The 15,964-nt window shown below is 53.3% G+C and overlaps 1 protein-coding gene across 2 annotated transcripts in view; it reads left to right on the top strand.

Moving 5' to 3' along the window:
• GALNT9 (polypeptide N-acetylgalactosaminyltransferase 9) overlaps positions 1 to 15,964 on the top strand; it is a 118,658-nt gene that overhangs the window by 96,679 nt on the left and 6,015 nt on the right. For both annotated transcript variants that reach the window (XM_006045542.4, XM_006045543.4), the window contains 3 exons: positions 7,711 to 7,896; positions 9,767 to 9,904; positions 11,403 to 11,498. In XM_006045542.4, the coding sequence (XP_006045604.1) occupies positions 7,711 to 7,896; positions 9,767 to 9,904; positions 11,403 to 11,498 (420 nt within the window). The remainder of the gene's footprint in view (positions 1 to 7,710; positions 7,897 to 9,766; positions 9,905 to 11,402; positions 11,499 to 15,964) is intronic.

Here is a 15,964-nt window from a genome sequence, read left to right as displayed (position 1 = left end):
TGGGGAGGCGCCACTGTGTCTCAGGTCTGCACCTCCAAGAGCCAGCGTTTCTGTATGGTTTCTTCCCAAGTGGGCTTCAAACAGGCTGGACCAGAGCGAGGTCATGAGGATGCTGGGACCAGAAGAAAGCTCTCCGAGGCCCTCATGTGAAAGTCGGCAGCTTCTGAACTTTCAAATCAGGACACTCCGAGTTTGCCCAGCAGCTAAAATCCTCCTCCAGTGCAGTCATAGGATAATAATAGTAACAGGGCCTGCATGGAGTGAGGTGTACCCTGCTCTGCAAGATGAAATCTGAGAGGGAGTTGGGATCTAAGACCCCTTGTCACCTGTGTCCCAGCCCCCAGGTGGCTGCCAGCCCTGGCCAGCTGTTTCATTATTCACTTATGGGGAAGCCAGCTGGTCTGGAGATGATGGCCACTGACAGGAGGGGGTTACTGCCAGTTTCCAGGAGGAGGGGCCACAGGGAGGTCAAGAGGCAGGGGGTGGGGTACACCAGGGTCAGAACCTTTACTGGGGTTCCCAGGGAAGGATGGGGGAGGCAGGGGAGCCCAGCAGTGGCTAGTTGAGTAACTCCAAGGCTCTGGGACATGGGACTGGCCCTGCCCTCAGTGTGAGAGCTCTTAGACGGGGGTTGGGATGGGCTCAGGCTGGTTGCTTTGCACATAAAGAGGCACTCACGTGAGCGGTTTACAGCCTCCAGGAATTAGGAACCTGGGAGAGACAGTCCCTCCGGGTCAGCGAGGCCCCAGATGTCAAAGCAGCAGAGTAAAGAGAAAAGACAAAGAATGGATACGTGTATATGTATAAACGGATCACTGTGCTGTACACTGGAAACTAACACAGCACTGTAGATAAACTACACTCCAATAAAAATAAAAATTTAAAGTAAAAAGACAGTTAATACACAGGCCAGCCCTCCTCTCCCCTCTTCAGCCCTGACCTTCTGCAGAGCTCCCCTCTGGCCTCTCTGAGTCTATGCAGCTTCACCAGCCATCTCCTAGTGAGCCAGCTGTTACAGGTCATGAACGTACATTTGGGCACAGGAGTCAACGCCTTCTTTTCCAGTGCCCTTTGGGGTAATCTTTTTGAATAATCCTGAAGGAGGTGATGTCCCTGGGTCCTCTGAAAGTGCAAGAAGGATGGACAGACATTTGGGGAGGCGCTCACAGCTCAGACTGTGCCTGTGTTTCCAGGCTGGTGTTTTATGGCCAGCATCTGTTTGGACAGTCATTAACTGCCTGTGGGGAGATCGGATGCATAAAAAGGAGCTCAGCCATTGCAGTGGCACCTCCCTCCAGGTCTCCCAAAGACACTTCAGTTCTGATCAAGGAGGACCAGCTGGGCCTGACTGTCCACACTGCTGACCGGCTCCCAGACCACTCCTAGGAGTAAGGAGTTGCAGTACCCTTGGCCTCTCTCCAGCTTCCACCCTGGGACCCCAGAGGGCTTCAGGATCAACCCTGAGTCAGCGGGGAGCAGGCGTCCGGACCTTGCTTCCTCCTCCATCCTGGTAGGCGACCGGGGCTGCATCTATGAAAATCAGCCCAGCCTGTTGGCTGGGCCGCCAGCTCTGAAGGACCTGAGACTCGCTGGGTCTCTGCTCTGGGCCTGATGTGTTAGCACAGACCTGCCTTCTGTCCCAGTGGCCGGGACGCTGGACCCTCGGACTCCACTGCTGCCGGGAGAGAGCAGAGGCCCTGGTGGGCTCCCAGGCAACCCTCCTGAGCATCCCTGCCATGGGGCGGGGGTAGCTCCACAGGACACTGCATGTCCACAGGGCGAGCTATCCCGGTGGTAACTGTGAGTTGGGCGTGTGAGCAGGTCTCGTTGCAGGGCTGAACCTGCAGGCCTCGTCACTTCATTGCCTCTCTGGAGGGTCCCAGTTGGAAACCCTGGTTGCAACAGCAGGGACCCCTGAGTTCAGCTTTATCCAAACAGAACCGCGGGGCTCGCTCCCTCCACCTCCCAGGAGGCCCCAGGGACAGCATGGCCTTGTGCCTGAGTGCAGACTCCAGTCCGCAGGGAGCCCCCCATCTGATCATCAGTTCTGATGTGGTTGACGGGGGTGAGGCCCAGACCACAGGATTTTTAGCCGCACCAGGATATCCTACTATGGAGCAGATTGGGGCGCCCCTGTTTTGGCGGTGCTTGCAGGCCCCCCACCCCATCTGTGTTCCCCAGGCCAGGCTTAGCACCCTGAAGACAGACTGGCTCAGAGAAGCAGGGCCAACAAGGGGCTGCGTGCCACGCTCTTGGCTGCGGGGAGGCTGTGCGGTTAAGGAAATGAACTCAGAGTCGAGAAGCGTCTCCATAAAAATGATATATAGACCCATCGCCTCTCACCGCCACATGGATGAACGCCAAGGCCAAGCGGCCGGCACTGTTTTCCTTTTCTGCTCAGGCCACAGGAAGCACTGGCTTTTTGATAGCAGGGCTCTCCAGGAATGTTGCTTTGATCATTGTGGTGCAGGAAGAAGATGGAGAAGAAACCACAAGAAATGGCAACGTGATGCACGATGAGCATCCTTAGAGGGAAGGCACCAGGCGTTGTCGCCTGCCCTGCCGTCCCCAGGCCACACTCAGCCCAGTCACTAGGTCACCGTCCCAGCCCTTTGGCTTCTACTGGGGCACAGGTCAGGCTCACCCTGGGACTGGAGGATGAATAAGCTTTCATTGGCATCCCTGCTGGCAGACCATTATTTCCAGACTTTTTAAGGAGAAGGGCTTATGTGTGAAAGCTGCAACTCTGGAATTCCAGCCCTGAGGCTCCAGGAGCTGAGGAGACCTGCTGGCTGAGGGACAGGGGTCCCTGCAGGCAGGGGGGTCCCTCAGGTGGGGTGGGCAGGTGCCCTGAGCCTCCTTCCAAGCAGCTGCTTGCAGGCCTGACCCCTGGCCCTCTGCCTCATGTCTGCTATTCTGTTTGGGTGGCAGTTAACCACCTTGGTTAAGATATTAATAATCAGCGGTTGTGACACAGAGTGGGTGTGACCAGAACACTTAGATCGTGTGGATCAGCCCTGTGACACCTTCCACAGCCCTGGGTGAAGAGCAACTTCAGGGGCTTCGTGCAACAGTTCTGAGTCCCTGCCCCACCACGAACTACATGTGTGACGCTGGATGTGCTTCTTAGCATCTCACTTCTCATTTTCATTTGCACTGAAGACAGGTTAATCCCCCACCCATCCCACGTGGCATTGTTGGGGTTTCTCTTCACCTCACTGCTATCTCCTGGTCCAGCTTTATCAGTTGGGAACGTAGCAGTGGAAAACCCCACTGACAAGGCTTACGTTTTAGTGGGACAGACAGATAAAATGAAATCAGCAGTCCAGTGGTGTCCCATGTGAGAAGGAGACAGAAGTCACAGAGGTAAATAAAGCTGGTCAGGGGAATGAGGCAGGAGAGGCTGCAGCTTTAAATGGGGTGCTCAGGAGGGAATCATGGAGGAGGTGACATCTGAGGAGTTGAAGCTGGAGAGGCAGCCAGACAGGAGGGCATTCCTGATGGAGACAGCAGCCAGTGCAGAGGCCGTGGCAGATTGTGGGGCAGGGTCTGAGACCAGCAGAAAGAGAGCAGGGGTGAGGGGTGGCGAGTCCTGGGAGGATCAGAGGACTGGACGGCTGGACATGGATTTTGAAGAACCTCTAGCCTGAGGCGGTGACTGGGCAGGGATGATGAACAGCAGGGAGGCCCCTCGGAAACATCCGATGATGGTGGCCACAGAAGATGGACAGATGCTTGCCCTGCAGGTCTACAGAGCTTCTTTTGTTTGTTTCCATGTTTGGCCTCCTGGAAGGTTCCTGGATCACCAAGTGTCCACCTGCATTCCCAGGCTCGTGGGCAGCTAGGCCTTGTGCTGGAATTTGATAGAAATGTGTGAGCCAAAGTCATGGCCAGGCTTCCTGGGTAGCTCAGCTGGTAAAGAATCCAGCTGCAATGCAGGAGACCCCAGTTCAATTCCTAGGTCCTGAAGTTTTCCTGGAGAAGGGATAAGCTACCCACTCCAATATTCTTGGGCTTCCCTGATGGCTCAGACAATAAAGAATCTGCCTCCAATGCAGGAGACCTGGGTTCAATCCCTGGGTTGGGAAGATCCCCTGGAGGAGGGCATGGCAACCCACTCCAGTATTCTTGCCTGGAGAATCCCCATGGACAGAGGAGCCTGGAAGGCTACAGTCCATGGGTTCACAAGAGTCGGACATGACTGATTGACTAAGCATAGCACAGTGAGCCGAAGGGGTGGGAGTGGTACATGGGCCTGGCCTTTCACAGCTTCCATGGTGCCCTCCACCCTCCTCCTGCAACTCCCTAGGGTCAGGCCAGGATGGGCATCAGTCCCTCCTCCAGTGATGTGGAAGCAGGATGATGCAGGCATAAACCTCAGCCAGCATCTCTGACACAGAGCAGGCAAGGTTCTTACCATCCAGCAAGGGAGGCAGATGCTGCTCTCTGCCCTCTGCAGGGTGCAGAGCGGTGGTCCCAAGTGGCGGTGAGCTGGGCCAGGGGAGCTGGTGCTGGGTGCATGCTCAGTGAGCCACGAGGAGCAGGCAGCCTCCCCGACCCAGGATGTCTGACTTGCTCAGACATGATTTGTTATCCTGGCTATGCGTGATGTGAGGAAGGGCCATCGACATTCCACTGAGAGATTTTCCTGCCTTCTTCCTCTGTCTGGAGGCAGAGTGGGGACACAGGAGCAATAGGGCTAGGCTGTCCTCTTTCCTGAAATGAGAGCTTGGTGGCTATGGTGGGTGAATGGCAACCCCAGAGATACATCCTCCTGGAATCTGTGAGGGATCTCAAGATGGGATCCTCCTGGATTTAGGGTGTAGAGGGCTTCCTGGAGCCTGTTGGGCTACAGTCCATAGGATCGCAGAGTTGGACATGACTGAAGCGACTTAGCACAGCACAGCACAACAGGGCTTTCCTGGTGGCTCAGTTGGTAAAGAATCTGTCTGCAATGAAGGTGACCCAGGTTGATCCCTGGGTTGTGAAGATGCCCTGGAAAAGGAAATGACAACCCACTCCAATATTCTTGCCTGGGAAATCCCATGGACAGAGCAGCCTGGTGAGCTACAGTCCATGGGGTCACAAGAGTTGGACATGACTTAGTGACTAAACCAAACTGCTATAAATTTGACAGCTGGTGTCCTTACCAGAGAGAGGAGGAGGGAAGGCAAGACACAGACCCACAGAGAAGGAGGCCATGTGGTGGGAGGGACGGGGCCACTGGAAGCTGGGAGAGGCAGGTGGGGTCCTCCCCTGTAGCCCCCAAGGGAGCAGGGCCTCTGGAGCTGTGGGAGCATAAGTGTCTGTTGTTTAAACCCAGTCTGTGGTCCTTATTTATGGCGGTCCCAGGAAATGTGGGCGGCCTCAAACTGGTGTCAGGCTCAACGTTCCACGCCTCTCCACAGGGGCCCCTGAGGTGGGCTCTGGATGCTCAAGCTGAAGCCTGGAGGCATCACGGCCATTCTTCACAGTCGCTGTGGGTGAGAAATGGGCTTTGAGGAAGCTGGTGCCGCTTAAACTGGGCATAAGGGAGAACTTCTAGGCTGAAGAAGGCCAAACAAGAGGCCAGAGGGACCCGCAGAATGAAACCTATGCTCAAGGCTGAGAGACTCCCTATTGTACTTGTCATCAAGACTTTAGCTTAAAGCACCCATGCCTGCCAAGTTACGGTGAAGGTTTGTCCCAAGAAAGCATTTTTAATGTAGATTGCAGCATTGTTTTGAATAGTGAAGGAACTATTGAAGGAGGAAGGAAGAAGATTTAAATGTCTAATAACTGGGCAACAGGAAATGAATTAAAACTCATCTTCACTGCGATCTGAAACTACAACTCTTAGGTGTTTGGCTGAGTGGACAAATGTTTTTGAACTGATGTTACATTTCAACTATAAAAGATGACAGTTTCCAGGAGACAGTGTCTGTGTGTGGGAGGCGTGGACAGCACCACATTAACATTAAGAGGCTGTGGATCAATCAGGCCTGGTCATATCCCATGATCTTGTGTAACTGGCTTAACTTCTCTGACCCTCAGTATCTTCTTCTGTACACTGGGGAGAATGTTGCCTGTGGTACCCACCCTTCCTGCGTAATGGTGGGGGTGAGTGAGATGAACTGAGTAAGGTGTTGAGCATGTGCCTGGCACCTCCAAAATGTCTAAATTAGAAGAGGCTTAGGGGTAACAGTCTATTGAAGAGAGCTTGGGCCAAGTTGATCAGACTGATTTGTTCATGGTGACATCAACCTGGTGGATGGTACTAGCATTTTTCAGTGGGATGGGGTGGGATGTGATATGGTAGGATACTAGTCTGGGTTCTCCAGAGATGATAAGGACTTGGCCCACACAGTGATGGAGGCTGAGAAGCACAAGACCCACAGCGGGCAAGCTGGAGGCCCAGGAGAGCCAAGGGTATGTTTCCAGCCCAAGGCTGAAGGCAGGAGAAGACCAGCATCCCAGCTCGATGACCGTCAGGCAGAGAAAAAGAACTGTGCCTCTCTCAGCCTTTTTGTACACTCAGGCCTTCAACTGATTGGTTGGGACCCACCCACACTGAGGAGGGCAATCTGCTTTACTCAGCCCACCTACCTAAGTGTTCATCTCCCCTGGAGACATGCTCCTGGACACACTCAGAGTAAGGTTGAACCAAATATCTGGGCACCACACAGCACATAAAGTTAACCATTACATGGGAGCGGGGTCTGGGGGAGAATGGATCCATTTCTGTTTCGGAAATGGATCCTTGGGCTGGGGTCGAACCCATGTCCCTTACCTCTCCTACATTGGCAGGCGGGTTCTTTACCACTGGGGCCACCTGGGAAGCCCCAATACTGTATATGTAAGACTGAGTCCCTTTGCTGTTCACCTGAAACTATCACATTGTTAATCAGCTATACCCCAATACAAAATAAAAAACTCCCCCCAAAAAATTTAACCATCACAGGCAGGATGGGATAGGATAGAATAGAAGACTAACACAGCCCATGCCTAGTAAGGCTGAGTTTTGTTGAGGTGAAGCACTGCAAGAAGTAAGCAGGCATAAAAGGAGATCATGATGCAGGTTGCATCAGTGAGGGACTTTGGGGAGCCCTGTTTGCAGAGGAAGCAGTTGTTTCTTTAGACTTTTCTTTAGACTGAGATTGTGTCTGGGGTGCTTGAAGCCATTGTTTGCGTAGCAAGTGCACCTTTGGATTGAAGTTATCTGGAGTGGTTTGGGTGGCGTTTGCACAGGAAGCTGCTCTTTTAAAATTAGTCTGCAGGTTGGTTTTTCCAGCTCAGAGGTGGTGGAGGCAGCTGCTGGTGGTAAGTAAGCTCTCTCGGGCCAGACTCCGGGCCCGGAGCAAATGCTGAGTTGGGGCGAGGGCCACAGGAAAGGGATAGTAATGAAGTGTCAGGGTATCAGGAAAAATCCCTCCATTGTTTAGATCGTGGAATGTGCAAAAGAAATGAGATTTGGTAGGAAATCCAGAAGGGGAGGCAAGCCTGTGCCCAGGCTTTGGTGAACCTAGCCCAAGGCCTTAGCTTCTCATTGGTCTCTTCCCCTGGAACAGCCCAGGCAGCCCGTGCCCTCGGGAGGGAAGACCTGTCCTGGGGACCGTGGGCAGGGGATGCAGGGAGGGAGGGATGGTGCCCTCGGCCCCTGGCCCCGCTCCCTCCCTCCCGGCTGTCGGGAAGGAGCGGGGCCACTACCCAGGGCCCTCGGGTGCCCCGCAGGTGTGGCAGTGTGGTGGCAGCATGGAGGTGCTGCCCTGCTCCCGCGTGGCCCACATCGAGCGCACCAAGAAGCCCTACAACAACGACATCGACTACTACGCCAAGCGCAACGCCCTGCGAGCGGCCGAGGTGTGGATGGACGGCTTCAAGTCCCACGTGTACATGGCCTGGAACATCCCCATGACCGTAAGCTGGCCAAGCTGGGCGGGGAGGGGCCGGGGATGGGGGCAACACCTGGGGACAGCCTCAGGGTCATCCAAGGGCACAGCCCATCCATGCAGTGTGGGGCCTCCTGGACAGCTCCATCTCAGAAACATCATTTCCTTCACCAAGGAGAGCCTGTTTCCAACAGCTGTGACGCTCATTGGCAGTCCCTCCACCACCACAAGAGCTCCTTCACTAGATATTACGAGCCCCTGAGAGGCTGCAGCCCTGGCACTGAGGAGAGAGCTCCCCCAGGGCGACCACAGCCCCTCCTGGGACGCACAAGCATCCCTCTTGCCCTGCGGAAGCCTCTCATGTCAGTTCTGCAGGAGTCCACAGTGATATGATGACCCCATGCCTTGCACACACGAGTGTGCACAGCTGATGAGTGGCAGAGTAGGCATGTGACTCGGTCCTCCACAGGACCCTGTCACGAGGGTCTCAGGCCTGGGGATGGCGGCTTCTCTCATGTGTGGTGTCTGCAGCCGGATCCACCCATCCTGCGGGGAGTGGAGGCAGGAGGCCCACGCCAGGGGTCTGCCTGCTGCTGCTGGCCAGAAGCAGGACCTGGGTGTGAGCCAGAGGGTCCTAACCAGTGCCTGGGGGGCAGGGCAGCCTGAGAAGGGGGCTTGGGCATACGTGTGTGTGTGCACCATGTGCATGCATGTACATACATGGGCGTGTATGTGCTGAGGACAGGCTCTTCTTGTCCCCCAACCCCGACCAGCTGCAGAACCAGGCTTCACACACAGCCTGCTTCCTTGGACATTTGAGTCTCTGGGGATAGATTTGTCCTGGGAACAGTTTTTTTTAACATCCACCCACAGAAAGAGGTTGATCTTCTATTAGGATCCACACACACATATAAGCTCACATGCGTGTGTGGATTTTTAGCTGTCAAAAGATAGAGCTTCATGTGTATAACAAAAAAGTTAAGAAGCAACAATTATCTTCATTATATGCAAAATGTCCTAGTATTTTAAACTTCACTGGAACCTTCTGAATTGAGTCAGATCACAGCCCAGCATCTGGTGACATCTCCCAGGGCCGCTCGCACCCGAGTCCAGCAAGAGTCTGCCCTTCTCTCCAGGTCCTCAGTCAGTCCTTAGCTGGCATCAATGCCTCAGGAAACTGGGCTTAGGGAGAGGGCTTCCTCCAACCCACTCACATCCCCCACCTGTCACTGAGTGCCAGGGGCTCCAGGACCACCCTGAGCTTCAGTGTTTGGCTACAAGGACTCAGAACTCAGGAGAGCTGTCACATGGGGGTTGGGGTTTGTTATGAAGAAAGAACAGACAGTGCTGAATTCTCCCAGCAGCAGCGCATGTAGGGTGTCACCAACCAGGGAAGGTCAGCCTCTGGAGTTTATGAGGCTCACGTGCACGTGGCTGATCTCTGTGTGCCTGGACTTGGTCTCAGGTCCCTGCAGAGGTCAAGCTAATGCCCACAGCAACCCCCATAAATCATCCTGTAGCACAGACCCCCTGGCCCAGCCCAGGTAAACAGCAGTACTCAGGATGTTCTAAGTTACCTCCCCAGGTGAGTGTGCAGGGCATGACAAGCAAACCAGGCCCACACACGCCACTAGTGGCCGACTGAAGGCCAGGCCGGTCTCCAGTGGGACCTGCTGCAAATAGGCCAGAGACACTAGGCCTTTGCCATCAGCCCCATTGCCCTGGACCTTGCAGGGTCCTGGGAGAGCAGGAGGCTCCCAGACAAGGAAGCCTGAGGGCGGGGACACCCCTGGAGGGGCGCCTGGGGGTCCCGTAGTTCCCCCATCCTGGGTCATGGCCTGGGTTGTCAGGGCTCCGCACACCCCAGAGCCTGCCCTGCCTCACTTCCGGCCTCGCAGAACCCAGGCGTGGACTTCGGGGACGTGTCCGAGCGGCTGGCCCTGCGCCAGAGGCTGAAGTGCCGCAGCTTCAAGTGGTACCTGGACAACGTGTACCCGGAGATGAGGACGTACAACGACACCCTCACGTACGGAGAGGTACCGCCTCCGCGGATGGCTGGCACCCCGCACCCCGCCTCCCAGCTCCCTGGCCTGTCCCTGTGCGAACGTCCATGGACAGCAGCCGGCAGAGCACACAGGCACACTCACACGCCAGTGTAAGAGCTGCATGGACGCACACGCGTGCCTGCCACCATGGATCACAAAGTAGATTCAGAGACACGTGCGTGTATGTGTACATGTGCCGCATACATGTGTTTATACATGCCCACATGCACATGCATGGATCCATGCAAATGCATATACATGCGTAAGTCTGCGGGCTTCCCTGGTAGCTTAGCTGGTAAAGAACTCGCCTGCAATGCAGGAGACCCCAGTTTGATTCCTGGGTTGGGAAGATTCCCTGGAAAAGAAATAGGCCACCCATACCAATATTCTTGGGCTTCCCTGGTGACTCAGACGGTAAAGAATCTGCCCGCAATGTGGAAGATCTGGGTTCGATCCCTGGGTTGGGAAGATCCCCTGGAGGAGGGCATGGCAACCCATTCCAGTATTCTTGCCTGGAGAATCCCCATGGACAGAGGAGCCTGGCAGGCTACAGTCCATGTGGTTGCAAAGAGTCAGACATGACTGAGAGACTAAGCAAGCATGCACGTGTAAGTGTACACGGACACAAAAGTACACATTTGCACACAGTTTTGCTCACATACATACATGCAAAGAGCTACCCCACACATCTTCCCCTCTGTACATAGACCCCATCCATTGAGCCTGCTCTGCACGTTACAAATACTTGTTGCCAAGACAAAATGACATGAAACATGAGCAGACACGTGCAAAGGCCTGCACATGGAGGTGGTCACACGCACCGCCTTGTTCGTGTGCCACCAATGCCTGCATGTTGAGAGCACAACAGAAGGACCCAGAGACACACCAGGAGAGGCACCAGCTGTGGGAAGACCCTCCTGTCTGCCCCAGCCCCCACATGCATGGCCATACCCGCCTCTCCTTAAAGCCAGGAAGAGCGATGTGTTCCTGCCCTTGTCTGTGCTGGGGGACAGACCTCCTCTGCCATGTCTGTCACCCCCAGCAGGGCAGCCCGGCTTGCTCTCAGGGTGGAGTTAGGGTTGGGCAGAGTGGGAGCTGCAGGAGTCCTGAGGCTCAGAGCTGCACACAGGCATCTCTTGCATCTATCAGCCATGCAAGCCTCTAGGCAGGCCCAGACGGGGACCGTGGGAATAGCAACACCCCCCTACCAACCCTACCACTGTTAACGGGAGGAGCTGCAGTCATATAGCCAAAGACCTGAACTCGGGGAGGCCATTCACAGGAGCCAGCCAATCCTCAGCCAGCCCACTGGCCAGAGCGCCATCCTCCCCTCCCCCTCCCCTTCTTCCCTTCCTCTCTCATCCTGGGAGGACTACCCCTTTCTGAGACCACTGGCCCTGGGCAGGGGACGGGTGAGTAAAGCCCTTCTAGCCTGCTTTGGCCTTAGGGGTCCTTGTGATGGGGCTTCTCCTTTGGCTTCTGGTCGTAGGTGAGAAACAGCAAAGCCAGCGGCTACTGCTTAGACCAAGGAGCGGAGGACGATGACCGCGCCATCCTGTACCCCTGCCACGGGATGTCCTCCCAGGTAGGGAGGATGGTGATGTCTCTCAGGGACCACAGCCCAGACCACAGCCAGAAGTAGTGCCCAGGGAACGGGGTCAGGCTGGCTGGGGTGTCCTGATGCCACAGTGGCTGAGTTCAGGCCCCAGATAAATTAAGAGCAAGAGCTTTGGTGCCAAACAGGCCTTGAGCAAATCATCTAACACCCGTGCCTCAGTTTCCCCATCCATTGGATGGGATGATCATGGTACCTACTTCTCAGGCTGCTGTGTGGACTGAAGTGGAAGATGAAGGTGATCAGTGGCCACAGGGTAGACAAAGCCCAGGCAGTATCACATTAACCACCAGTTCTTAGAGCTGAACACCTGCCAAACCATGCTGCAGCTCAGAGTCACCTGGAGGGCTTTAAAAACATCCATGCCAGTGTCCAGAACCCAGGCCAGTGGAGTTTACGGGTGTAGGTGTGCAGGCTCCAGGCTGGTGGAATCAGTGTGTTCAGGGGTATGGGACAGCTTATAGGAGAAATGCTTTTTCTCAATGAGTGTTGAGTGTTCTTTAAAATTAACCCCCGAAATGACAACTGGCCCCCTCGAAGCTCTCTGAATCTGTACTCTAGGACATCCATGGATGCTGACGTGTCCACGCAGCTGCCCAGGGGTGCTTTGCAGATGGGAGGGACCCCTGAACCTATAATGACAACAGAGCACACCTCTCTCCCTCCCACCCTGCCACCTCCTCACAGGACCCCTGATGACATTGGCCCATCAAGATGCTAATGTGGCCTCCAGGAAGAAATCCACTTTGCTGGGCCCATCAGACACAGGAGGGGAGTCCTCTGGCTGGCATAGACCCTAAGTGGGGGGCCATGTCTTGTGGGGTGTCTTTGGACAGCTCTGTTTGTCTGCTCCCTTGAGGGGAAGCAACACAAGGTGGCAGGTGGGCGTGGTCATTTCCCACTGAGCCCTGCTGTGGAGAGAAGCAGTGAGGGGCCGGCCTCGAGGTGTTAGGTGCAGGGACTCGCGTGGCTGGGTGAGGGGTGGGTGTTCCAGCGACCATGCTCAGTTCCCCGGGGAAGCCCTCTCCACACGAGGACCCTGGGGCAGCCAGCAGAAGGGGCCTCACTGCTCCTCGAAATGGAGTGGAGGTGGAGGCAGGTGGATGGGGGAGGCCGTCCCACGTGGATGAGCCCCACGGAGAGATCTGATGGACCTGTGTCCACAGCCAGGCCAGACACACTCACAGTGATTTCTTCTTTGCAAACATCTTCAGTCTGTTTGGTCTCCATAGAGGCTGTTAAAATATTAAGAGGGACAAGCTATGCCCCCAAACCCCAATCCCCAGCTTTGTTAGTGTCCTGGGGCCACCGCGATGAAGTACAGCCAACTGGGCACTGGCTTAAATGACGAATGTTCATTATTCTCTCAGCTCTGAAGACCAGAAATCTGAAATTCAGGTATGAGCAGTGTTGTGCTCCCTCCTGAGGTTCTAGGGACATTCCCTTCTGCCTCTGGTGGCCCTTGGAGTTCTTTTCTTGTGGCCTCTTCCCTCCAGTCTCTGCCTTCATTGGCACACGGGTTGTATGGCCTGTATCTTCATCTTCCCCCTCCTTTCTCCCATGTCTCTGTCTTCTCTCCTTATCAGGACATCAGTCATGTTGGATTAGGGCCACCCTAACCCAGTCCATCACCAACTCCCGGAGTTCACTGAGACTCACATCCATCAAGTCAGTGATGCCATCCAGCCATCTCATCCTCTGTCATCCCCTTCTCCTCCTGACCCCAATCCCTCCCAGCATCAGGGTCTTTTCAAATGAGTCAGTTCTTTGCATCAGATGGCCAAAGTATTGGAGTTTCAGCTTCAACATCAGTCCCTCCAATGAACACCCAGGACTGATCTCCCAGGACTGGTTGGATCTCCTTGCAGATCAAGGGACTCTCAAGAGTCTTCTCCAACACCACAGTTCAAAAGCATCAATTCTTCGACGCTCAGCCTTCTTCACAGTCCAACTCTCACATCCATCCATGACCACAGGAAAAACCATAGCCTTGACTAGACGAACCTTTGTTGGCAAAGTAATGTCTCTGCTTTTGAATATGCTATCTAGGTTGGTCATAACTTTCCTTCCAAGGAGTAAGCGTCTTTTAATTTCATGGCTGCAGTCACCATCTGTAGTGATTTTGGAGCCCAGAAAAATAAAGTCTGACACTGTTTCCACATCTATTTCCCATGAAGTGATGGGACTGGATGCCATGATCTTCGTTTTCTGAATGTTGAGCTTTAAGCCAACTTTTTCACTCTCCACTTTCACTTTCATCAAGAGGCTTTTGAGTTCCTCTTCACTTTCTGCCATAAGGGTGGTGTCATCTGCATATCTGAGGTTATTGATATTTCTCCCGGCAATGTTGATTCCAGTTTATGTTTCTTCCAGTCCAGCATTTCTCAAGATGTACTCTGCATATAAGTTAAATAAACAGGGTGACAATATACAGCCTTGACGAACTCCTTTCCCTATTTGGAACCAGTCTGTTGTTCCATGTCCAGTTGTAACTGCTGCTTCCTGACCTGCATACAAATTTCTCAAGAGGCAGATCAAGTGGTCTGGTATTCCCATCTCTTTCAGAATTTTCCAGTTTATTGTGATCCACACAGTCAAAGGCTTTGGCATAGTCAATAAAGCAGAAATAGATGTTTTTCTGGAACTCTCTTGCTTTTTCTATGATCCAGCGGGTGTTGGCAATTTGATCTCTGGTTCCTCTGCCTTTTCTAAAACCAGCTTGAACATCAGGAAGTTCACAGTTCACATATTGCTGAAGCCTGGCTTGGAGAATTTTGAGCATTAATTTACTAGCATGTGAGATGAGTGCAATTGTGCGGTAGTTTGAGCATTCTTTGGCATTGCCTTTCTTTGGGATTGGAATGAAAACTGACCTTTTCCAGTCCTGTGGCCACTGCTGAGTTTTTCAAATTTGCTGGCATATTGAGTGCAGCACTTTCACAGCATCATCTTTCAGGATTTGGAATAGCTCAACGGGAATTCTATCACCTCCACCAGCTTTGTTCGTAGTGATGCTTTCTAAGGCCCACTTGACTTCACATTCCAGGATGTCTGGCTCTAGGTCAGTGATCACACCATCGTGATTATCTGGGTCGTGAAGATCTTTTTCGTACAGTTCTTCTGTGTATTCTTGTCATCTCTTCTTAATATCTTCTACTTCTGTTAGGTCCATACCATTTCTGTCCTTTATCGAGCTCATCTTTGTATGAAATGTTCCCTTGGTATCTCTGATTTTCTTGAAGAGAGCCCTTGTCTTTCCCATTCTGTTGTTTTCCTCTATTTCTTTGCATTGATCGCTGAAGAAGGCTTTCTTATCTGTTCTTGCTATTCTTCGGAACTCTGCATTCAGATGTTTATATCTTTCCTTTTCTCCTTTGCTTTTCGCTTTTCTTCTTTTCACAGCTATTTGTAAGGCCTCCCCAGACAGCCATTTTGCTTTTTTGCATTTCTTTTCCATGGGAATGGTCTTGATCCCTGTCTCCTGTACAATGTCACGAACCTCATTCCATAGTTCATCAGGCACTCTATCTATCAGATCTAGGCCCTTAAATCTATTTCTCACTTCCACTGTATAATCATAAGGGATTTGATTTAGGTCATATCTGAATGGTCTAGTGGATTTCCCTACTTTCTTCACTTTAAGTCTGAATTTGGCAATAAGGAGTTCATGGTCTGAGCCACAGTCAGCTCGTGGTCTTGTTTTTGCTGACTGTATAGAGCTTCTCCATCTTTGGCCCTGATGCTGGGAGGGACTGGGGTCAGGAGGAGAAGGGGACAACAGAGGATGAGATGGCTGGATGGCATCACTGACTCGATGGACGTGAGTCTCAGTGAACTCTGAGAGTTGGTGATGGACAGGGAGGTCTGGCGTGCTGTGATTCACGGGGTCGTAAAGAGTTGGACACGACTGAGTGACTGATCTGATCTGAACCCAGTATGGGGCTTCCAATGTGGCTCAGTGGTAAAGAATCCACCTGCCAATGCAGCAGACCCAGGTTCGATCCCTGGGTCAGGAAGATCCCCTGGAGAAGGAAATGGCAACCCAGTCCAGTATTCTTGCCTGGGAAATCCCATGTACAGAGGAGCCTGACAGGCTATAGTGCATGGGGTTGAAAAGAGTCGGACACCACGTAGCAACTAACCCACAACAACAAGCCCAGTGTGACCTCATCTTCCCTAGAGCACTTCGGCAATGACCATGTTTCCAAATGAGGTCATATCCACAGGTACTGGGAGGTTAGGACTTCAACATGACTTTGGGAGAGCTACAGTTCAGCCTATGACAATTGTTCAGTCACCCAGTCGTGTCCAACTCTTTTCGACCCCATGGATTGCAGCATGCCAGCCATCCTTGTCCTTCACCATCTCCCACAGCTTGCTCAAACTCATGTCCAGCGAGTTGGTGATACTATCCAACCATCTTGCCCTTTGTTGTC

The sequence above is a fragment of the Bubalus bubalis genome, chromosome 17, assembly GCF_019923935.1.
Source record: "Bubalus bubalis isolate 160015118507 breed Murrah chromosome 17, NDDB_SH_1, whole genome shotgun sequence".
Classification (NCBI taxonomy): Eukaryota; Metazoa; Chordata; class Mammalia; order Artiodactyla; family Bovidae; genus Bubalus; species Bubalus bubalis.
Note: the sequence above shows the minus strand (reverse complement) of the source record. Positions and strands in the feature narration are given on the sequence as shown.